This window comes from Alexandromys fortis, unplaced genomic scaffold (assembly GCF_014885135.2).
Source record: "Alexandromys fortis isolate MF-2015 unplaced genomic scaffold, M_Fortis_MF-2015_v1.1 scaffold_7, whole genome shotgun sequence".
NCBI classification, from domain to species: domain Eukaryota; kingdom Metazoa; phylum Chordata; class Mammalia; order Rodentia; family Cricetidae; genus Alexandromys; species Alexandromys fortis.
The window spans coordinates 17,717,133-17,741,743 of record NW_026067920.1 but is presented as its reverse complement, the minus strand read 5'-3'; the positions used below and the strand labels follow the sequence as shown (position 1 = coordinate 17,741,743).

The 24,611-nt window shown below is 44.4% G+C and overlaps 1 protein-coding gene and 2 long non-coding RNA genes across 5 annotated transcripts in view; 2 read left to right on the top strand and 1 right to left on the bottom strand.

Moving 5' to 3' along the window:
- Egfr (epidermal growth factor receptor) overlaps nt 1-24,611 on the bottom strand; it is a 173,170-nt gene that overhangs the window by 48,427 nt on the left and 100,132 nt on the right. For all 3 annotated transcript variants that reach the window (XM_050141264.1, XM_050141265.1, XM_050141266.1), the window contains exons 2-7: nt 11,447-11,598; nt 10,275-10,458; nt 5,852-5,986; nt 2,424-2,492; nt 1,956-2,074; nt 787-928 (exon numbers count right to left, since the gene is read on the bottom strand). In XM_050141264.1, coding sequence (XP_049997221.1) covers nt 787-928; nt 1,956-2,074; nt 2,424-2,492; nt 5,852-5,986; nt 10,275-10,458; nt 11,447-11,598 — 801 coding nt within the window. The remainder of the gene's footprint in view (nt 1-786; nt 929-1,955; nt 2,075-2,423; nt 2,493-5,851; nt 5,987-10,274; nt 10,459-11,446; nt 11,599-24,611) is intronic.
- Nucleotides 2,499-5,786, top strand: LOC126500945 (uncharacterized). The gene is made up of 3 exons (XR_007591466.1): nt 2,499-2,787; nt 3,655-3,760; nt 4,930-5,786. It is a non-coding gene; the product is annotated as an uncharacterized lncRNA (long non-coding RNA).
- LOC126500944 (uncharacterized) lies at nt 20,476-24,584 on the top strand. The gene is made up of 3 exons (XR_007591465.1): nt 20,476-20,815; nt 22,980-23,058; nt 23,619-24,584. It is a non-coding gene; the product is annotated as an uncharacterized lncRNA (long non-coding RNA).

Genomic DNA, 24,611 nt, shown 5'->3' with positions numbered 1-24,611 from the left:
CTCTCTCTCTCTCTCTCTCTCTCTCTCTCTCTCTCTCTCTCTCTCTCTCTCTCTCTTTTTTCTAAATAGACTTACATCACCTAAATCTAGGTAGGCCAAATTCTTACCCTCTTAGTTTCTCTTTTACATTTTTTTGGGGGGCTCTCAATCTCCTTTCTAGAAGTCAAGATTGACTCTTGAGGTTCTTTATAGATTGCTTCACTTCTCTGTTTGGGAGTGATCTGTTTTGCCATTTCCCTATAGGTTCCAGCAGAGTACAATCATACGTAAACAAAGCCTGAACCCAAATGAGGAAATCAAAGCAAAACTGAAACTGCAATCCTCCAAGATCCCAACCTTAGCCGTAGCCTTTTCTACTCAAGAAGGCGGATCTGCTGCATTTTCTAATTTAGGTCTGTTAAATGCCAGCATAGTAGAGAGTCAAACAATGATGGTGCCTGAGGGTGGTGATTTTGTGGTTGTCAGTTCCAGGACACCCCCATGTTATATAGCTGGCCCTCAGACTTGGCGTAAAACAACAGGTGCCTTTTGTTAACAAAGTCTGTTCGCCAACAACATGAGGACCAGCACAGGTGAAGCCACCCTTGGAGGAGAGGAGCCCTGCCTGCCACAGGTTGCCTCTGCCTCTGCCCCTCAGCACCGAGCTGGCTGCTCCCCTTTGTATCTAGCTGGGCATATTCTAACCTACAAAACAAGGCAGGCACAGCAGGCCCCAAACTGCCTAAGAGTCCAGCATAAGTCAAAAGAGGACACGGAGGATGGGTGAATCAAAGGTGAGCAACTCACGGGGGCATTTCTTCACACAGGTGGCTCCAAAGCTGTACTTCCCTTCCGGGTTGACATCCATTTGGTAGGTGGTGGGGTTGTACAGCATCAGCGGTGGGCAGGTGTCTTTGCATGTGGCTTCGTCTCGGAACCTGTGGCAGACCTGTCACAGGAGGGACAACATGGCTGGTCATGGCCATCCAAATGAAAGAAGCCCAAGGCCAGGTATCCTGAAGTCAGGCAGGCCAGTGGCAGCTCTCAGTGCTTAGGTGTTCAGTTAGAGAGGGGAGAATCTAGTAAGCCTTTCCATGGTAGTCAGAAACACCCTTTGCTTATAAGTAATAAGTATTAATTTTAAGTATACTGACTGTCCCAGTAGCTACAACTTAGGGTTTGTGGTTGGAAAAAATATACCTCTATTGATTACAGGTGATGAAAAATAAAGAAACATGACACGGCAAGAATGATGTGGCATCATTTTTTTAAATCCAGTTTACATTGAGTTTCTCTTACAAAGAGCACTTTAGAAAACATTTTGGAACTTGTCAAAGTGCAGGAATCTTAGCAGAAAGGTTTCATGAGGAAAGGGCCAGACTCAAAGTTTGGGCTTTTACTAAGAACCCCATGTGGAGTCTTCCCCCCTGGGCTTCTCATTAGATCCAGCCCAGACTGCCCAAGTGAAAAAAAATTCCCCAGGCCCAGCTCTGGTTTCTGGGCTTTAAGAATCTTCCATTTCCAGAAGCCGTAGAATAGTCCTGACTGTAGCTTAGGGTGGACTTCCTCTTCCGGAGCTGGACAGAGCCTTGCTTGATTTAATACCAACCCCAGAAATCACATTCACCAGCCCTGGCACCTGCCAAACTTCACACTAGAGCTTTTGCCAGAGCTTTGGTTGTGGCAGGGGGAAAAAAAAAAGACACCGTGTGATGGTGTGGACTAGGGGAGCAGCCCAAGAAGCATCAGAATATGGTGGGAAAAGCAGATGATTCCAAGGCTATATTGCCCAAAGGTCTGTGGGGCACATGTCAGGGGCTCTTAAAGAAACAGCTTTCTCTATTTGTTACAATGTCGCTGTTGGTGGCCAGGACAACATGTATTGACAATGTACCCTACAAGAAGGCTCCTGTCACATTCAGTGGGGAACAAGCACAAAGCTCCCCAGCCCAGCTCCCCAACACCTAGAGTCTTACCAGACAGTCACTCTCTCTGGGCCCCGTACACCCAGCGGCACACTGGTTGTGGCAGCAGTCACTGGGGGACCTGCCACGACAACGCCGGGAACATTGCTGGGCACAGATGATTTTGGTCACTGAAAAAAAGAGAGATCACTGGAGAAACACTGGCAAACTTTGATATATGTTTGTGCTAGGAAAGGGGGAAGTGGGAGCAGAGAGCAGGGCATCCTGCATGACTCGGGCACTTGGGTAGCTGACTTCTAGGCATTTTATGACAGGCTGAAGTATCCCAAATGGTTAGCCTTAGATAGCTGTGTGCAGTGAGGTTGGTAAGACTGCCATTCATGAAACAGTTAACAATGCATTATTTGCCAAGCTTCTGTGCTTGTCCAGTTACCAAAGAGCAGGAGAGGATGGCCACACACTGTGTGGACTCTGCCCACAGCGGCGTGTTTCTCAGACCCTGACCCTGTGCTGACTTACATTTCTGGCAGTTCTCTTCTCCTCCTCCCCAGCAACTTCCATTTGGACAGCCCGGATCGCATTTTTGGCCTGAAATAAAAATCTAGTAGTTAAATGTGCATTTTGATAAAAGTGAACAAATGACATGGAAGCAATGATGCCTCCCCCAAGGTCCCAGAGGATGTTCTAGAAACAAGGAGCAGTTTGGAAACTTTGCACTCGTATTTGGCTTGGATGATTTTTCTGTTCAGCTAAAAGACTCGTTCAAGAAAGGAAAATCCATGGACTGGTTTTGTTGGCACTTGAGGTGTGGAAACTGAGAGAATACTTCTGACTTGTCACAACCACCAAGATGACAAATCTACACGAACCCAGGTTCCAGGAGGTGCCAATCTTCGTGTCTACGCCCTCCCCTTGCTATATCCAATCTCAATCTCGACTGAGTGGTGGGCAATCACCTCTGGGTTTAGGGATGCAAATCAGGGCTGGCAAATCAGCACCCTTCTCCTCCAAGCCACGGAGTCGTGTAGAACATTCCACAGGAAGGGAACATTCTTATTCTGTGAATCATTTGGCCAATTACCTAAAACTTTAGCTAATAGCCAGCCTGTTATTGTCTGGAAATCTTTGTAACTCAACCATTTTTTGTATTTTTGTATTTGGTCAATATCAAATTGCAGCTACAAAGGTTTCTAATCTCTTGAATTCCATTCTGCAATTAATCCGCCGAGAAATGCAAAGATCAAAGCGTGAGGCGGCACGTTTGTTGGAAAGTCCTGCGGTGTGGATTGGATTTAGTTTTTTTTGCTTTTACTTCTGTGATTCTGGGTACTTAATGTTTCTACTGGGCTTTTAAAAACCACTCTATTTAGTTCTAATTCCCTCTTTGGGGACAAGCAGTTATCATATAATATAACTTTTATTTCACAGGGAAGCTTATTTGATGGTGTTGGAGTTTGGTTTCTCAACTTGTCATTGTAAATATTCACCCTCATGTTCCCTTCTAGGATTTAAATATATATTCATATTTATTACATATACTTAGTACATATTTGAAATTTATATTGAGGTATGGAGTAGCTGATGAATGTATTTGTTTTCTTTCATGTAATTCCACTCTTGCAACCTCAAGTTCTAAATCTTATCAACAATAATATATGCTGGTCACAGTGGGCAGCTCTTCTGAATCCAGACGCCTCACCTACGTAACAGTTAAAATCACCTCGTAATACTGATTTTGTTCTTGTTACAGATGAAATACAGACTTCTCCAAAGGATTGTGAGTCTGAGAAGCACTGGTCAATGGAAGAGAGTGGAAGGAAGGAGACACAAGAGACAGATCTCTTCTCTTTTAATAGGTATAATTTTAACGTCCTTAGTTGATTTTTAAAAACTCCAGTATACCGTTTGTCCCTTAATCATTGTCATTACAGAACGATTTATTGAAGGCATTGTTACTGAAATGTCTCTTGTTTATGCAGTTTTGATTCACTTAAGCTTATTCTCATGACTAGTGCTACACTTTGGGTACGTAATGACCCCCAAAGGCCCGTATGTTAAAGGCTTTAGATCAGAGTGGTGATGGCAACTTTAAGAGATTAAACTAATGACCACCCTGGCAAGATGTGCCCATGGGTACAATAGTGGTCTGAATGTTATGAGGGGGTAAACTAACCATTCTCCAGTTGGACTTAAGATCCACCCCACAGGAGGAAACACATGCCTGCTGCTATAAATCTAACCTAAAACTCATGGCTGGGAAGCTCCTAAGCCCTGGGGAAGAATTTGCTACTATTATTCTGCTAAACGAACATAGCATCACACTGCCTTCAAAATACTTAGTTCTCTGCCATAGATTAGTGCCCAGTCCTCATCAGAGAGACTTCTTTGTGTAGTAAATGATTATCACCACAAAGACTTAGTGTCTGTGTAGTGCTCAACCCTACACAGGACATCTGGATCACAGCCCTCACTCCTACAGCTCTAGGCACATCACAAAAAAGAGGGTAGAAAGATTCTATGAGGTTCAGGAGGGACTACTATGGAACAGCATCTTCTGGACACAACAGGTCTGTTGTATTTGCGACCTCACAGCAACTGTGGCTGCCTGCCCAAGGCCTGAAGAAGACCAAGCCAATCAACATTCCAGCATGGGTGGGGAAAGGGACCACAAGAACCTACTCCTGGCTGCTGGTGGAGGGAGAGCCATTTTTCAAGGGTGTGGCCCCTGGTCCGTGAATCATGCTCCAGTGGATGCCCCACACCCGTGCACATACATGCGGTACTAATTGTAGTCAGTAGGTTATTAAAAAGATATGAAAGTGGGAGGAAGGCATGGGAGCAGAGGAGTTGGGAGGATCACAATTCATTGTATACATGTATGTCATCGTCAAATCATAACTTCAAAGCATTATATTAAAACAGAGGTGGAAGTACTGGAAGCCCAGTCATCAAAGGCAGTGTCTTTGAAGGGACAACAGGATCCTGACCCCTTCTCTCTTTTCTCTTTCACTTATGGTGCCACAAGGTGACCTTGGATGGCGCTCGTGGATGCAGAAAATTTTGGACACATAATCATATCACAGATTTCCTGTTTTTCACCCCAACTCTTTTAATCAAGCCATCAATAAAAAATAGAGCAACTGAGAAAAAAAAAGCTACAAGACTTTCAGTTGATGATTTTTATGATTCATGTAGGCTCCACTGGAGGTCTAAACCAAACTCGTGTGAAGCTCAGTTGCAGGAACAGGAGAGTAAGAAGTAGGGCCGTGCCTTATCTCGTGCCATGAAAAGATCAGTACTATTAGGAAGAACAGGCTTGGTGGAGACTGGAATGTGAAAACACCCTATATCAAAGTTTCCTGTACAGTGCTAGAGAGGGTCACAGGTTGAGTCCCCATGCTTAGTTCTGGCCCTCTGCAAGGCCCTCAGTTGCAGGGGGCTGCTGGAGGAGTGAGGCATGGGTGAGCTGAGAACATTCAGGAAAGCACGGACAAATCTCCTCTCCGTGGTTCTGTGTCAGAGTGTTTACACTGATGAGCTGATGAGCAGAGCCCACAGGTTCAGGTTGACCTGAACGCCACTGCGAGAATCGGGAACAAGACAGAAGTACACATGACTGGGCCATGCCCATGAGTCAGAAGGGGAGATGCCCTGTACCGCGAGTTACCCCTGCAACCTGTATCTGGGAGAAAGGTTCTCTCTGCTCAGTGATCTCACAAATGCTCCACTACCCTTGAAGAGATGGGTGTTGCCTTGTACAATGAAAAAATTTTTCTTACATTACTGTCTTGAATAAAACTCTAATGGAAAGATCATTTGTTTACTTCTTTTTTTGTTGCATGTTGATTAATCTGATCTAAAGTTAACATCCTCTTTCCCACCCCAACACTGCCCTCTTCAACTCCTCAGAGGATCTGAAGCTAATGGAAGGTGAATGAGGCACTTACAGCTTCTCGGCTGGTTTTGTGATTCCATTGACATGTTGCTCAGAAAGACATCCTGCACGATATCCCTCCACTGGATGGTATCCACGTAGCAGAGGACGGGGTTGTTGCTGAATCGCACAGCGCCAGTCAGGATTTCTGAATAAATGGAACCACAGTAACCAAACTCTTTGATTTCTATTAACTCACAAAATGCATGCACTCATTTCTTTATATTTCTAATATTCTGCTTAATGCTTCCCGTGGGCAAATCCAAAGCCCCAAGGTCGGCCCCATAGAAGACCTGCTAGAGATATATGAAGATACACTTTATGATAATGAAGGGAAAACTTATGAGTTTTTAAAGATAGGGTTGTGGATTTTAGAGATGCAGTAGCAGGAAGAGAAAGCCTACTCAGTATGCATGGCAGAAAGGCCATGTGTGCAGTGACTTGTAGATCTGGGGTCAGATCAGACAGACTAGAATGATTGGATGATGTGGAGGTGAAATCAGAGATGAAGGACAAGGGGGAAATCCTAGGTATTTGGACTCTGAAGACCACGACTGTCACCAGGTGACTGTCACCAGGCATACTCTTAGGTGTCACTAGAGGATTTCCACTGATGAAGGAAAGAGTGTGAGTGTGATATGAAATAAGAATTTTATGTATGAAGATGACTCAAATAAACGCCAGTGGTGCAAGGTCATATAAGGCTGCAGAGTTTTTTGAAAGAAGAAATGAGAGGACTTTTACAAAGTCAGGGTTGATCAAAAGTCAAACTTTTACAAAAAAAAAAAAAAAGAGGGCTACCTTAGCAACATTAGACATGACCATGGACGGAAAGATTTATAAATAAAAAATCCACAGATGCTCTGGTCTGCAAAGGTAAATTTGACTTGCAGGCTTCTTCCAGAGAAATGAAATGCACAGAGAGACAGAAATGTCTCAGCCATGTCCAAAGGAGACAGGACTGAGAATTTGGCTAATTTATGTGTATGTGTCATCTCCAGTGATCCTCATCTGTTGGAGGAAGGCCACTTGTTTGTTTTCTGGCTGCTTAGACCCAAAATAATCACTTAGAAGCTATTTTTTTTTCACAATACTGTTTGGCCAATAGCTTAAGTATATTTGTAGCTAGCTCTTATATCCTAAACTAATGCATCTCCATTAATCTGTGCATCACCACAAGGTCATAGCCTACTGATAAAGTTTTGGCATGCTCCAGCAGAGGCATTTGTCTCCTGTGGTGGCTACATGGCTTCTCCCTGATTCAACCTACTCTCTCTATATGTCTCTTCCTGCCTGGCTATATTCTCTTAAGCCATTGGCTAAAAGCAGCTTCTTTATTAACCAAAAAAACAACACATATACGGAAGAACTTCCCACACCATTTCCTCTTTTCTGTTTAAATAAAAAGGATGGTTTTAACTTTAACATAGTAAAATTACATACAACAAAGCAGGTATCAAGCAAGAATTACAGCTACAACATTTATATCTACTTTATTTTTATTACAACTAAGGAAAACTGTAACTGTCTGTTCTTTAACTCTATCAAAGACTCCAAAACGATATAATATATCCATTGTAAGCAGCGTCCTTTTTATTTAGATATAAGAGAGGAGGTGATGTGGGAGGTAAAATATGCTGTGAATATGTTTTATTGTCATTGGTTAATAAAGAAGCTGCTTTCGGTCAATGGCTTAACAAAGTAAATCCAGGCTGCAAGAGATATAAGGAGAAAGAAGGCAGAGTCAAAGGGAAAAGCCATGTAGTTGCCCGCAGGAGACAGACGCACCAGAACCTTGGCAGTAAGCCACAGCCATGTGGTGATACACAGATTGACAGAAATGGGTTAATTTAGGATATAAGAGCTAGCTAGAAATACACTTAAGCTATTGGCCAAACAGTATTGCATAGAATATAGTTTCTGTATGATTATTTTGGGTCTAGGCAGCTGAGAACAAGTGAGCAGCTTCTGGCTACACTGATAAAGATCTAAAGACTATCATTCAAATATGGAAAAAAGTCTAGAGAGACAGCATACACTGCCCCTCTAGGGGACCTGGGTTTGGTTCCTAGCACCCAGAGTGCTTGTAACTCTAGCACCAGGGGATTCAATGTTTCTGGCCTCCATGAGCACCTATACCTATATGCACACCGCACCCCCACTCCTATGCCTATAATTAAAAGTAAAAAAAAAGTATAAGCATGGGAAACCCAGATATAGATACCAAAGTGACCTCACCACCACACAGGCAGGAATGGGAAGCTCCTGCCTGCAGGGAGCGCTGACATGGAAAAGGAGGGGCTCTCTGGTGAAGCTTGCAGAGACTGCTGGGTGGCAAGGAGAAGAGATTTGCATGTGTTCAAGAGCATAGTTTAGAGGAAAGAGAAGCTGGAAGTGCTGACGGCTTCCAGCAGACAGAGACACAAAGCAGAACTGCAGATCCGGGGCAGGTGGCAGCTCTCGCAACAGATGACTGGGGATAAAAGAACTTCAGAAGGAAGGCAGGCAGGCCAGAAAGAGCCAAGTTGGGGAACTCTGCGTGGAAAATAGAGGCCACAAGAGTATGATAGAGAAAAGGGAACTAGAGGTACGAGGTCAAACTTAGCAACGTAAGATAGGCACTAACACCCAGGTTACAGTGGCCACCAAGAGAAGAGACAAGGAAGCACAGAAGGGAAGGAACCAATAATAGGTAACAACAATAATTACGTGAGAGGGGGCAGGATTCAATTAGCTTCCCCCTTCTAAGTGAATAGCGTTAGAAGGTAATGAGTAGAAAGTCAAGTCTATTTTTATTTCAAAATTCAGGAAATTCTCAGTTGTGGCAGTCGTCCTATATTAAATAACTGGGATCTGTACAATTACCTTGCATTAATTATAAAAAATATGGGTATTCCTGGGTAAGGGCATGCACACACATGCACACATACACAGAACAGCAACAACAACAGTAACAACCACAAACTAGGAACTCAAGTCACCGTTGCATGCTTTGACTGTGGTAAGAGAGTTGAATTTGTCAACACAGAGGGAGCGCTTTGGCAAGTGTGTGTACTACAGCTCTGACGTGAGGGCACTGAGATGCAGAGAGAGAGACACACAGGTGAAGGGGTAGTTACAGAGATGTTTAGCTGATGAGTGACGGAGCCGGGGCTGGAACACAGACAGCCTGGCTCCAGGAGCTAGACTCATACCCGCAGACTTCCTCACATGTCTGAGGCAAGACAGGCAGAACAAGGCATGCCTCAAGTACCAAACAGGCCATTTCATGCACTGTGTGTATGGGAGAGATGAACGCTAGCACAAATTCAGAAGCATGCGTGGGTGCTTGGAGCAGTTAAAGTGGTGGGTGTCAGTTCTGAAGGCGGTTTATAGGCTGGTGAACCAGAGAGCTGGGGAAGGAAGTGTCTGGCTGGCTGTGTGGCCACATCCTAGCTCCACACACTGGTAGGTTCCCACTCTCTGTTCCCTTTCTTTCCACCCCATCCCCTTCCCAACCCATACTTCCCCATCAGAGCTGCAGGGCACACAGAGATGACAGAATTAGCCAGGGGGTACAGGTCTGTGGGCGAGTGATCTCATTGCCATGCCTTTATTTGGAAAATGACACTGTACAACACCTGCTTTTAAAAAAGGCCGTGGCATCAAGTGGACTTACTGACTTGAGAAACAGTCCATGACATGGAGGAAGAATTGTTGTTTCTCAACCTCTCGTCCATCTTTTCCAGTTTCCTCTTCAGATTCAAAACCTTCCCTTCTCTTCCCAACTTACCCTGAGTTTCCATGAAACAATATAAACCTTGAAACCTGCTTCTCAACCCTGGCAGGATTTTTAGTTCATTAGACTCTGTCCCAGGAGTGGTTTTGCTATCTCCAGGTTCAACTGTTTTTGCTCCACTCTGAGAGGAACATCAACTGAGCAAACTCACAAGCTGTTGCTGTAGCACACTAATTGCTTTGCTATTTTTCATTGCTGTTGTCAATGTTTTGCTATACCTAACCAATGAGCTGAATTCTGAAAGGCATGCAGATAGAGAAAAAACATGGCATGTATGGTTTGGAGTACCTTATGTTTCAGACGTCCAGTTTTGCCTAGGAATAAGTCCCTGCAAGATGAGGTAGTGGCTGCTTGTCCTTTCTGCCTCTGGCCCAAGCTTACTTCCTACTAACCCAAACTCTCACTCACCAAGGTTGGCTGGATCCAGAGAACTCAGTCATTGATTTCTATCTCTGGATATTATTCCTCATCCATGGAAGAACTGATTTCTACCTGGCTGAAATCTCTTTCCATCCTATTGCCTGTCATCTACACAACTGCTACTCACTGAATTTTGCAAACAGCACACAGTACATGTATTTGATAAACATGTCTTCTCTGAGTTAGGATCAACGGAAGTGACAAATTTGCCTTTCTGCCTTGTTGTCCCACCTCTTACCCTGTAAGTTCCGCATGGGCAGTTCTCTAAGCCCAGTTTTGTTTTCCCCATAGTTGGACAGGACTGCTAAGGCATAGGTGTTCTCATATAGAGTGTTCCCCCTGATGATCTGCAGATTCTCCAGAGGGATCTTCTCCACAGTGTTGAGAGCAATGAGCACATAGCCAGCCACCTCCTGGATGGTCTGAGAGAGAAAAAGCCCATTAAAGTAGACGCAGGCACCGTGTTTAACTTCACAATGACACATTCATGTGGCAGATAAATCTAAGACACGTAGACAATTACACTTGGGTGAAGGGTGTGGCAGGGTTTACAATGATTCTTTCATGTCTGCATTTGTATTCAAGAAGCTTGCATTAAAGTTTGCATTTGACGTGTTGGGAGTCTCACTTTAACTCAAATGAAGACAGTCATTTTGAATGAATCTCTCATGATGTCTTGTGGAAGGAAGAAGGGAGGGAGATATGAAATAAAGAAATGAAGTCAACGTGAACCCAACTGAAGTCTGAGTATCAGCAAAGGTGGTTTTGAAGCCTTCAGAATTTGCTCCTAAAGGCTCAGTAGGATTATTTAGGAATTTGTGAACCAGTTATGAATTTCTGGTAGTTTGAGATTAGCCATGGTGTAAACATTTATGCCAAGTGTACAGATACACAGCACAAAGCAGTGCTTTTCTTTTGTTTTGTTTTTCGAGACAGGGTTTCTCTGTGGTTTTGGAGCCTGTCCTGGAACTAGCACTTGTAGACCAGGCTGGTCTCGAACTCACAGAGATCCGCCTGCCTCTGCCTCCCGAGTGTTGGGATTAAAGGCGTGCGCCACCACCTCCCTGCAAAGCAGTGCTTTTTAAGGTTATGATTGTTATTATTTGGAAAGCTAGCATGTCAACAATGTGATCTGGTGGAGGCAGTGTCCAGCTGTCAATGTTAGCACCTCTGAGGACTGTGGAACATCAGAAGGGGTTCTGTCCTATTTTGTTTTCCACAATAAATTTGACCTTAGCAGGTCAAATGTTATGAGAGGACTTCTTATAACACTCTCCTGTAGTCCCTGGGACTTGTGGCTTCCCTAAGATGGAGGAGCCATGCCTCAAGTCAAATTCTGCTGAAGTTTCTCTCTGCTCGTGTTTCATTCTATAGTGTTTGTGTAGGACAACCCAAATGCAATGCACTCACCTTTAAGAAGGAAAGGTCATAGTTCTTTTGCACGTAGGTTATTTCCAAGTTCCCAAGGACCACTTCACAGTTGTTGAACATCCTCTGCAGGCTCAGAAAGTGGTCTTCGAAAGTGCCAAGTTGGGTGAGTCTGTTACTTGTGCCTTGACAAACTAGAACAAAAGGGAAAGAGGTCTCTTAGAAGATGCTGAGTAAGGTAGCAAACCACAACAGAACAATATTCATCAGCTTTCCAAACCACAGTGACTAACAATCATCTTTGATCAAAGCCACCGCAACGCTGATGTAGTCAGAGATGCTTAAGTTTACACAGCTGTAATCTGCAGTAAGACAGAACTCATCCCTGTGATGGATGTGATCATATGGTATTAAGGATACAGAGCAAACAAGGCATTAAAAGTTGAAGGCTAGGTGGGGGGAGACACACATTCTATCGAGGTTTTGTGTTTGTTTCTTATCTTGTTTCTGTGGCAAAAGAAACAAGGAAGGAGGGGGCTAGTTCAGCTTCCAGTTCCAGGGGAGATAGTTAACTATAACAGAAAAAGAATGGCGTCCCAAGTGTGGGACAGCTGGTCACATTGCATCCGCAGTCAGGAAGCAGAGAGAGGTGAATAGCATTCAACTTCCTTTCTCCTTTTCCTTAGTTTGAAGACCCCAAGCATGGAGTGGTGCTACCCACCTTTAGGGTAGAACCCAACCTAGAAAACTGTTCAGAGATGTGCCCAGATGTCTGTTTCTATGGAGATGCTAAATCTTGTCATGTTGACAACCAAGATTAACCATAGCAGTCTCTAAAACAGGATAGACTTAAGTGTGCCTGTAGAGAAAGATATCCATCAAATCCACGTGTATGACACAATTGCAGGTTGAGTTAATAACAATGCAATGAACCTTTTACTTCGCAGAAAATAAGGGCACTGCCTTGTTGTGTATACAAGGAGTCTCCAAAACCACAACACTCAATAGGCACTGTTTTCTAACCACAATTCTGTGTATGTAAAATCAATGAAAACAATGGAATTTTAAAAGTCAACAGTTAGAAATTAAAAATACTCCTCAGAATCATCCAAGGACAAATCAAAGTTCTGATTATAAAACACCCAGAGATTTTTAGATGAAAAGACAGTGCTGTAAAGCAGTAGGTTAGTAAAAACCAACATGTCCTTCTGTCTTTTACACATGTGTTAATCAAACCAACATAGGTATCCATATGTTTGCCTTGTATCTCCTGCCAATACACAGTGTGTCAAGACATAGACTTAACCCAAGAAAACATGTGAAATTAGGGGCCAAGGTTAGGTCACAGAAATGTACTCAAAAGTCTACATTTAGAAGCAAAGGAGAGGACAGTAATAAAACGGTATTTACAACTTGGCTTTTGGGAAGACATGTTTAGGCAAGCATAACAAAACAAAGAGACTTGGAGCTTTTGAAGCAGGGAGCTTGTTAAAGGATATACTTTGAACCAAAATTATCCTAAGAGTGAAGAAATATGGCCTCTGGGTTTAGACATTACATTTAGAACTGGCCAGATCCTTCGGTGTTGGCTAAGTTGCTCCCTTGACAGTCACAGTAACCAGGGGACAGAGCACAAAATAAGGCCAATGTCAACATGGTGGTACTTTCTTCAGGTATGTTTACATTATGCATTCATGTTTTATAGGCTTCTTTGTTCCCTCCCTTTGGGTTGTTCTAAAAGCATCATCTGTCTGGCCTTGCACGGTGGAGCCACAGTAAGCAACCGGCACATGTTCAGACACCACAGAATCAACCCAAGGTATTTACAGACACTATGAAGCAATCGTCTCATCCTCTTTAGCTCTATGGGAATCTCTCTAACCCCCATCCATTTTCTCCAATGAATTCAGCGGAAACAATGGCTCTCACATAGGAACTGTGAAGGTGACAGATTGGGGTCCCTATCTCCCTCCTGTAAAGACAGTCGAAGGGAAAACTAGACAATCAGGAGTGCTTCCAGCTCCAGAAAGAATGTAAGAATTTGACTTCCCTCCTGCAAACCCAGGACAGAACAAAAGTTGTGCGACTCAGGTCTTCAAAGCACATCGCTTCTGGCCCTCAAACTTTAGTAAAATCGTTTATAAATGTATGCAAAAGCCGAAGGAATTGCCAATATTAGCATCCTCACAAATACTAATAATCTTCACCGTACTCTAACCCATTTCTATTCAGATCCATCTGGTCCATGGCCATACTGTAAAAAAGGAGGAAGCATCAGCAGATGGCTCCTTGACTCACAGCTGTATACTTGGCACAGTTTGCTGGGTTTACAGATGTTTTTGAGGAAGCCTGCAGGCACTGAGATGATCTAAACTTCCACCATGATAGAAAATGTCGCTGTCTTTTTGAACCTTCCTTCCCAGGCGGGCTTGGCTCACACGAGGCCCAATCGGACTCCTAGGATTTTCACTGAGGTGTGGTCTTGCCTACGTTGGAGCCCTATCATAGGAGTGGGAATCATGAAATGCTGCCCTTCAAGTTGAGTTCACTCCCCAGCCCAGCATTTCGGGGCTTAATCTTTGCTTCTGTGACAGATTCCGGGCAAGCACATTAAGAGAAGTTATTTGTGCATTTTCTTAAGACACAGAGGGCTGATTTGAGGCTTGTTTATTCTTTCTCTTAAGGAAACTTTCACTTAACTGAAATTACGGAATTGGTCCTGGGATTATGGAATAGGCTCTAGCAGGTCTATGCTAACATTGCATATACAGCTTTCCTTACCCACTGCACTGATTAACACACAGCATATGACAAGCTTCTCCAGAGTTCTCCAAGTTCACTTGCATACTTTCAGAAGTGCCCACAGAAACTCACCCTTGCTTTAGCTCACTGTTCTTCTCGGTAGCCAAAGTTTCGGAGTTCTTGGAAATGTCCCCATCACTTCTGAAGCTGTCTCTGCTTCTGTCCTTGCCCTGTTTCCTACAGTATATTCCACTTTAAAGCGGAGATCACATCACACAAAGCCTGGGTCCAAGCCATCGGAATGTTTCCTGGTGTAGTTCCAAGGAGCAGAAGTTCCTCTCTGGGCCCACGGGCTTTGCACTTCTTCCCATTTTCCTACTGGCTCTTTGGTCCAGGAACTCACTTTTGATTTCTCTCAAACCCACATAGCATTTGCAGAGCAGGCTGCCCATGCCCAGCACTGGACACCTTGCTCTCCTTTTTAGTATGGACCTGGCAATTCCACAAGTAACTGTCAGAAGAGCCAGTCCTAACTCACGGCTGCGCCCTGTCATACTTCTCAAGCTTCTTTTCTCCCTCTGTTCCTCCTCTTTTCTTCCTTCAATTGATTCCTTCTGCGTTTATTGTCTACTTTCTCCCATATGTATATATAAACCACATATTCAAAGGTGGGAGAAATAAAATTGTAACTGTATGCAGCCTGTACATTTTTCTCATCATTGTTTTTTAAATAAAATAACAGTGTTTTCTATAGCATTTACACTGCAGTAGGTGTTATAAGAACTAAGTAATCTTGGGATGACAACGTAGAGACAGGAGGAGATTTACACATAAATACCACTTTTAATACGGCAACTGCATCCAGAGAGGTTCTGGTACTCATCGTCTGAGGGTACTGGGAGATGAAAAAATACACATGGGCACTCTCTGGACTGACAGCACTGATGTGCATGTGCAGGATGGCATTATATTTCTATTTTTGTTGCCAAAACAATGAGTGACCATGTGACCAAATTCTCAGACGACGCACATGGGTTTTCAGAGTTCTCATTTCTTTGTGTCTCACGAGGGAGGCATCAGAGCAGAAAGGATTTATTTGTAAAATGATAGCCATCAGACTTTTCCAGCTGGTCATTTCAAGATTTTCCTAGCCCAGACAACACATTTCGGTAACTTAAAAGCCAGGGAACCATTCCCATGATGCCTTACTGAGGAGCTTAAGGAAAACGCAGATAAAATGGTAGTTAAATGAATAACGGTTTAGTGAAAAGAGTCCTGGAGACTTGCTAGAGATTTCATCCCATGGGGATAGGAATTCTGTTTTCTATTTGGAGATGATGGCCCTTCAGGTGGGAATAGCCAAAGAGGACCCAACTGCAGGTTTTCTTACGTGTAAGTAAAGTTTTAATGTTGATTTTAGGGAAGATAGTGGAAATTTTCTCCATAAAGACAATGTTAGCAGACTAATTTATGAAAGTTGAAATGATAGGACAATAAAAAAAATCTTTGACTTGAGCCACAATGAAATAATTAGAAAATGTAAGCATTGGTATTTACTGTAGGCCAAGCCAAAGGTTTTACGCAATGGGGAAAATCTTATGATTTTAAAGACCTGTCTCTACCGAGTGATCTCCCTCCGAGGTTCTCTTAGCTGTTTCCTTCTCTGTGACAACTGGGAACTAGTTTCCAGTTAGTGGGCATGTGAACAGATGTGACAAGCTGCATCTAGAGTGCGGCTCAGGAAGAAGGGCAACATAATCCTCAGAGAGAAAAGTTCTCCTACGCTCTTGGAAGTTTGCTTTGCATGTTATCACAGTCGTGTGGTGCTAACCGTGGCAAGCTCCAGCATGCTTACACAGCTTCAAGCCCAAACAACAGTTACGTTAGCAAGCAACGTACACGAGAATAACATTTCCTCTATTTTGAGCAGGGAAAGTCAACATCAAAACTAGTTGACTTCTATCCCCATGGTTCTCTTCCGCAGCCTCTAAATAATTCTAAAACAAATGTGGGATTTCTAAAAAGCACACCAATTAGAGGTAGGATGCCTTTGTCCGTTTTGTCCTACTTCCGTGGGAGGTAGGTGAGAGTTCTGAGTTACAGGAAGGACAGTTTTATGAGGGACAAAAGAATAAGTTTCTAATGACATCATCAAATACCTTTCTGTTAACAAGACTGCCCTGGTATCATCCTCTGCTGGCTAACTCCTCTTAATATGCTAGTGAGGTAAAGACCAGTTTTGCCTATTTAAAGGGACAGCGGTGAGTATAATCAGATTGTGAACAGGGGGCTAGAGAGGTGGCCCAGTGGTTAAGTGCAATTGTTGTTCTTCTAGAGGACTCTAGTTTGGTGGCCTGCAGTAGCATGGGAAGGCTTACAACTGGGATTTCAGCACCAGGGAGCTCGATGCTCCCTTCCAGCCTTCTTAGTACTGCAGTTGTGTGCACAACCTCCACACACACACACACACGTGCATATTTTAATTTAAAAAATCTAAAAAAATGATTGTAAATGAGAAAGTGCTTTACAAATCATACCCCTCTCTAGATGTAAACTATGTGCCCCACGGAGGCCTTACCCTGGCTCCAACAGGTGTAAGAATTTTGCTTCCATGTCTTCTCTGATGCCAGCAAACTGCTTCATTCTACAGTTCCTTTCACTGACAATCTTAAAACCACAGGGCAACCTATTCCAATATTCACAAGAAGTTGAATGGCAAATCAGAGATGAATTTGTCATGTGATTGAACTATGCATTCTGTAAGGACCTACTGAGGACCTGGCAACCCCTTGCCCTCACAGGGAGTTCCCCCAGTTACTGACCCTGATGGGAATTGAAGACCCTCAATGCCAACTCACAGAGTAAGGAAAGTTGATTGCCAGCAAATTAGAACTGGAAATGGTCGGAGCACTCCCGCTGAATATCGAGAGTACGAGCGGTGCATGATGGAGTAGCGGCCCTGGTTTAGAGTCCCTCTACGTGGAAGTGTAGACGTTAGGCAATGTGCTGCCGCTGTGATCAGCTTCTCGGAGCCCATGTGAGTAAGCGCTCCTCTCTCCTCTGACTTCTGCTCTTCTCATCTCAGGACGGCACACTCACTCCCGATTAGGGCTGTTTCTTCACACAGAGGCATACTTCTGCAGTGACTCCTTCTGAAGGGTGCCTCCCGGACTTCCTGCTTCCCTCTTGGCCTCCATGGCATTTCCATGGATCTGACCTATTTATCCAGAGCTTGCTGTTCCGGGAGTATGGCAGCTCACCAAGGCTGACAGCGTGGAGTCACAAACAACAGTAGCGTCTGCACTGCCTCCACACCTCGCAGTAGTCAAGGTCCTCCCTCTGAGTTCAGGCAAGAGCTCAATCAAGCAGCTAGCGCTGCCGTGACTCTCTCACATGGCCGAAATCGGAGGGATCCTTGAACGGGAGACCTCAGGGGAAGTCTAGAAACACGTATCATCTCCAGCCAGGCTCCCTGCTTTGGTTTCTTCCTGCCAGGGGAAGCTAGGACACGCGCAGGGATGGAGAGTTTGGGTGTGTATATGCTAAGGGGGCATAAACGAATAGCTCAGAGCACTAGCTCTGATAAGGACCAGTGTGGGCAAAGTGGAAAAACACGGAATCTCCATAGACTGCAGCTAAAAATGATTGCGTGAAAATTGACTTTGAAACCGGACTAGTTTGGCTTTAAGGGAAATAGCTCTCTACTGAATCTTAAGATGCTCTTTGATACAAACTCCCAGTCACCTGTGACCTCTCTTAATCTGTGCAGGAGACGACTGGCCATCAGAAAGCATTTTGGAAACATGAAAGGCTGGTGGTGGGCTGGAATTCGACCTCCCTACCCAATGTTGCCATGACCTTGGTGCACTAGGTTGTCCACCTGCGCTTCCTTAAGTGCTTCTGTCAGGAGGGCTGAGCGTTCCCACCCGGGGGTGGTGTCTCTTCCTGGACATGGCATGCCTCCACCATCCGTGTCATTCCCAGCAAGGCAATGCGAAAGCAAAGGGAGACAGGTCTTCCAGGTCCTCTTCCCCTTAGCACGGTCCCCACCCAGCTCACAGAGATTCTCGTCCGTATCTTGCTCAGGTCTGGTGACTCACTCCTCGATGATGAAGGCTGAGTAATGTTTCTCCCACTGGACTGTTCACTTGCAGGTGGAACTATTCCTCTAGAATTCGTGCGCATGCCATATATGGCCAGCAAGCTTTATGACAGGGGGGGGGGGCGCGGCAGCCTGGAACAACGCTGGAGCCAATTAGCAAAGTTTACCTACAGGCTCGAGAGGTTGTCCTTTCCTGTGTTCATTCATACTGTCATTCACTGAGTTACAGGAAGGACGGTTTTATGAGGGACAGAGACTATGTTTCCAATGACATCACCGAATACCTTTCTATTAACAAGACTGCTCCAGCATCGTCACGTATCATCTCCAGCCAGTTAAGGCCACTGAGCATCCTAACTGGGTAGCAGGGGACCGGCTTTGCCTATTTCACAGGGCATTTGTGAGTTGTGATAAGATTGTGGACAGAGATCTCAGTGGTTAAGAGCACTTGCTGCAATTGCTGCTATGCCAGAGGACCCCAGTTCGGTTCCCTGCGCTCACATGGGGAGGTTTACAGATGCCTGCAGCTACACCTCCAGGTTGTCCATTCTTCGGTTTCTTATTCATTCGCTGAACCACAGCGTGCTTAATAGAGTAGTACAGAGACAGCTGCCAAGGATGAATCAGAAACAATAACTCAAAGGGTCCAATAATCCTTTTAGGAAATGACATGAGATATGAAATAGTTGTAGAACTTCCCACAAGGTAGAGCCATGCTGCCTGAACACAATGAGGCAGGAAGAGGAGAAATCACCAAGCTCCGGTTACCAGAAAAGAATATCCCAACATCCCCTGGGAAGCAGATGAAAATGCAGCGCTTCATGTCACACTAAAGGGATACAGGGGCTGTAAGTGCCAGTGTTGAGTCCGGTGACCTTACCACACCCAGGGCCACAATTTCCCACCCTAAAATGGTGGTGGGGGCTTCCATTTGTATGTTTTTTTTCTTTGCATTCCTCTCCTCTGGCTCATTGCCCACAGTCTAACTTGGGGACATAGCTTATCTTCTCTGGATTATAGCTATCTGTGTGAACCATAAGGTCTTAAGAAAAATCTTGGACAAGGTATTCAATTTGCAAGGAAATAAAAGAATTCTGATCTAGAAAACAAAATTGGAAGTTAGTTTTGTTCAAATGTTCTCCGCAGAGAGATTCTGGGCTCTGAGAGCTGTGCATATCTGGTCCTCACCACAGGATACTCTTTACATATTTTTTCTATTTTTACTTACTCATATTTTTCAAAAATCAGATTTTAATGAACTCTTGTCTTAAGGCCATTTCTGTAAATAAATAAACATATACATATCTATGCATATATGCAACACATATGAATGTTATTCTACAATGAACACCAAAAAACAATCTAACAAACATATAATTTTCTTCACCACAGAAAATAAATAGAAAACCAAACGACAACCCAAATCCTAAAAAGAATAGCAACCACTAAGATACCATCAGGAGACTGGTATGTGGGTGTGATTTTTTTTTTTTAATTATTATTCTGAAACAAGCAGTCTCTTCACATCTGCTCTCTCTTAACCTTGGCAGCTTTTGGCTGTTCCACGATAGCCACTCTCTAGTTGAGTTTTCTGGGTGAATCTTCCAGAATGCTGCTTTTACAGAACCTCAAGATAGCCAGGAAAGGAGTCAGTAAGGAAGGCTTCTGAGGATTTGAAAGGTTCTGTGAGGCAACATGTGAAAGGGAGGTTTCTTCTCCTGAGGACCAGACACTTGCTGGGTTATTGGGACCTTGGCGGGTGGTTAAGGGCAGTGATGCTGAGGTGTGGAAGGAAACCAACTGCTTTAAGAGTGGCTGGGGGAAGAAACAGGCTGAGGAGGAAATCATGTACACAGACAGAGCTGTGGCTGAGATCCAAGATGCACCACAAGTCTGGCTTCTCACTGTCCCTCTCGGGCTGGGGCTGTCCACTGTACCAGAGATGCTCTGAAGAGAAAGAAAAGAATCTCTAAACAGATTGCTGGCCGAGTGGACAGCTTGCTGTACTCAAGTTCAGAAACAAGACAGGTCTCAGAGCTCCTCAAAATAGGAAGGTGTGTCTACCTCAAAAAAAATGTTTAAAAAGCAAAATGAGAGAGAAGAGGGTGTGGGATCTAAGGCCCTAGATGTTTGACTACAGAATGATTTTAACCTAGGCTTTTACCGGCACTTGTCAGTGGTCACTAGACTTGGAGTGACACGTCAGGACTAAAGTCCTGGTTCCACCTTTTCCTAGGCAACGTCCTAACCTCTCATGACTCTGGGAGGATTTGGTGGGGGGGGGGGAGAGTTGCTGGCAATGCACGCGATGCAGGGAGAACCCTGACTAAATCCTACTGTGACTTGAATCTGAATTAAACCTGGATCGGGGCCCGCTAGCATGAATTGCTTCCTTCCGTTCAAGTACTCTTGGAGGAGGCTGACCTTTCCACCCCGCTGCTCACACTGCTGGTGTGTGGCCTGTCCAAGAGCTACGAGGTCGTGCCGCTGAGGGATGTGTGGTCAATGCCGACCGTCACTAACTGCCCACCCGAGTCACAGGGATGTGACCATGGCTCAGCAGGAAGGTAAGGTAAATGGGTCCAAATCTGACCAGGGGGACTGTGCTGGGTCACTTGGCAGTTAGGAGGCCAAATCTGCTATGAGCCTTGCAAAATTCTTTCACAAGGAGTCCCCTCTTGTTTCCGGGAACGTTTTCTCCTGTTGTGAGTTTTCATTCAATGAAGGGCTTTTCCTGACCCTTTGCGGTGGTTTTCTACGTTGATTATATAAAGGCTCTAGGCTCACGACCAAAAACAAGTTGATTAGGATTTGTGGGCCGTGTTTGCACATGTTTTTATTCAGCTCTTGCCTGAAAGTGAGCAACTGAACTCACTCCTGGTTAAGTTTAATGTGCCTTTGTCTCAGTCTTAAATGGGCAAGAGGCTGAAGCAGGGCGTAGAGGAAACCTGTGAGGGCGGCTCTCCTGAGGAGGAGGCCTGAGCTGCTTATAGATCTGAAATCCAAAGCCCATTTTCAGGATTCATGCACCAGAAAAAAAATCCTGACTCAAAAATCATTAACAACTAATACATTTTCTCATGCGATGCCCAAGACAAGTTCTCATAGAACATTCTGAACTTAGGCTAGGGAAGTAATTGCAATGGGCTGGCTGTTCTGTTGCCTTTAGGCTGTTCTGTTACTTTTCCATGAGTAATGTTATCAATTAAAAGTATGTGTTCTTAGGTGCAGTGATTTGTTTCAGGTGTCTGGGCACTTGAGGGATTTTGCCAACCGAGACTGGCTTTCTAATGTGCTCATCAAAGTCTACCGGAGGGAGCCTGAATCATTACGTTTGAAGTTCTAGAATAGGACCCTGTATACTTTCTCTGAAAAGGCTACACAAAAGTGCAGTTTTGCAGATTAGGTAACCTCTGTCCATCCCTCAGTTCTGCTGGAATAGTATTACAATAGTCACAAGCAATGATAAAATGGGTGCATAATCGGGTGTGTTCTAAGGAAACTTCACTTACAAAAGCAGGCTTCAGGACGGACATGAACTCTTGCTGTATTTTACCAGACTGCTTTAAAAGAAGGCCTAACAGGAAGCTAGAAGTATATAGTTAGACACCCCTATTCCTATACAGGACAGAGAAAACCCTGGTTGCAATGACAGATTTTCTAAGGGCATGTTATCAGGAGTTTTCTTGGCACTAAGATTTTCTTATTTCATCATTGTCTAAACAGAGTAACCACCATAAGATATAAGGTACTGAAAAGTGGTATCCAGATAGGAAAAAAACTGTGTGTTGATGTGCATGAGGTCTGTGCTGGACATCATTGTAGACTTAGATTTCATGCTACCCTAAGCAAAGTTAGTAATCCTGTCTTCTAATAATGGAATGGATGAGTCTGTCTTGTATCTCCATCACTATGACACAGTTATTCCTTACACTGATCTGAAACCTGTTCTCTTTTAATTTTCCTGGGCACAGCGGAAGTGCCTCTTATGCCAACCTCTGGTCCTGCAGATATTTTCAGAGAATGTTTTTCAGCACTGTTCTTACCCCATTGCCTTCCTGTAGAGCCTCCTCCTTGCCAGGCCTCCTAGGAACCCCACGTGTGTGGCTTCCCCGCCCAAGACCTTTGCAAGGCTTGTGTCTAGCAGCATGCTCTGACATCATGTAGTTGTAGCTCCTCTGTGTGAGGAGTTGCTCAGATTCGGTGAGCAACATTGTTATTTCACAGTCTGTCCTGTTTCTTTAAGGACGTAATGTGTCACACGGACTGGGGACACAGGCTTGTAGTTTTAGCTAATCAGATGGCTGAGGCAGGAGGATGAGAACCTCGAGGCCAGTTTAGATTAGTAAGTGAGGACTGCGTCTATAGCTCAGTGGCAGGGACGCGCTTAACGTGCAAGACCCTGGCCTTCATCCTCGGCACTGATAAGAAAGAGGGCAGGCTTGGTAATCAGTTCCAAAGATTAGGTGGGGATGCATTTTCCTTGCTGTGTCTCCTTTGGGCTTTAGAGTCCTACCACATCTTAGGAGCCTGTAAAAATCATCAGACAAGAACATGCTTCATTTTCAACAATCATTGCTTCATTAACTTTGGAATATACTATCTCTTCATTATTAACTATTGTGCGCATGAGTACTTACAGACTTGTCCCGGGGAATCACAAAGGGTATTTCATGCCTGCCTTCCAAATGAATCCTGTCTTCAACTGGTATGCTTCTGTCTTACTTACAGATTGCTTTTGCAAATTTCTTCATCATGTGTTCTTAAATGTCCTCCCCACATCCTCGAATGAGGCCGACATTATCTATTGGTAAGAAACTGCTGAATTTCCTTTCCCTAAAGACCAGTTACAGGCCAGATGCAAGGAGACACCTCAGGTGTTCCCTTCAGTGAGGACACCATAAAGGGAAGCTACAAAGTCATGTCCAAGAAGCTCCTCAGTGGAAGTAGCTATACCCAGGGGCCGTGACGAGTCTAGAGAATCTGGCAACTAGGTCGGGGGAAGAGTGGAGTATGGAGCTAGGTGGCTGAACCCCAATTCTTGTCTTAAAATAACTACCAATGAAAGCGGCTCACCCCTTGGTGGTATGTCTGAATACCAAATTGAGGCTCAATGCTCCACTCCAGGAGGGAGGAAACCACTTCATTTGTTCCTGGGCCAACCCTGGCTTTCCTGGCTATCTTATTAAACCTGACAGTACATGTCAACGGAGATAGAGCTAGCGCTGGAATCGTGGACTCTGGTATGAGCCTGTGAGGCCATTGCAGGACGGTGGTTTCCAGTGGCTGTTCAGTGGCAGGAAGGTGGAGGGCTTGTGGGATGGACATATTTCAATAAGCCCTAAAGCAAATCTTGTTTTTCTTTTTAAGCTGACTGCCTGGAGACCGAAGCCAGAAACTGGGGAAGAGAGCGAGTTCTAAGTGTGTACTTTATGTCTTAACTCAATTCGTCCTGAGTCCTGAAGTTGTTTACTCTGGCCCATTGTCAAGCCTTTGCAGCGGGGGAGAGCTGGTGGCGGAAGGGGTCACTCCCAAGGGTGCCATGAGTCCTTTGCAGCGGACTCCTTCCATGCTGCTGAAGAATCACTCAGAGCTGATTTTCCCCCTGGAAACCAAGAACGTTTTCTACACAAGCATTTCTTTGTAATCTCAGTTAGCTTTTTACGATAATTCCCGCTTCTAGTTTAAAGACTACAGATGCTGTGTGGGTAGAGGGTGGGAATGAGGGGATAAAAGAAGGGAGGATCTAGGTGTCTCTCACTTAGTAAATGTGGTAATGCTTTCTTCCATGGACAAAGCACATCAACTAATAAGAAATGCAGACCGTTTGTGGTACCACTGCAAAAGCTTGTAGCTGGCTTGAGGAGGCTTGACTAGATGCCCTACTTTGCTCCTTCCCTCCCAAGGAGACCTGACCCTTTGCGAGGAGATGATCTGAACCGCATCTTTATGTTTGGGGACATCACAAATGTTAGGTACCTGAGCTCAGCCACTCATCAAATATTACCTTGCTTTATAAAAGAGACCAGAAACTCAAGTACCATAGAAACATTAGGACACACACACACATCTCCTTAGTAGCTAAATTGTTTTCTCCAGGGAATGTCCCTAACCAACGGAAAAACACTTATATGTTCTTTGTAAGCCATTTGCTATTTAGTGTTGATTTGAGGCCATTTGCCTATGCATGGGTTTTCCTTATCCCGGCCAGGTGATGGTGGCGCATGCCTTTACTCCCAGCACATGGGAGACAGAGGCAGACAGATCTCTGTGAGTTCAAGGTCAGCCTGGTCTACAAGAGCTAGTTCCAGGACAGGCTCCAAAGCTACAGAGAAACCTTGTCTCAAAAAAAAAAAAAAAAAA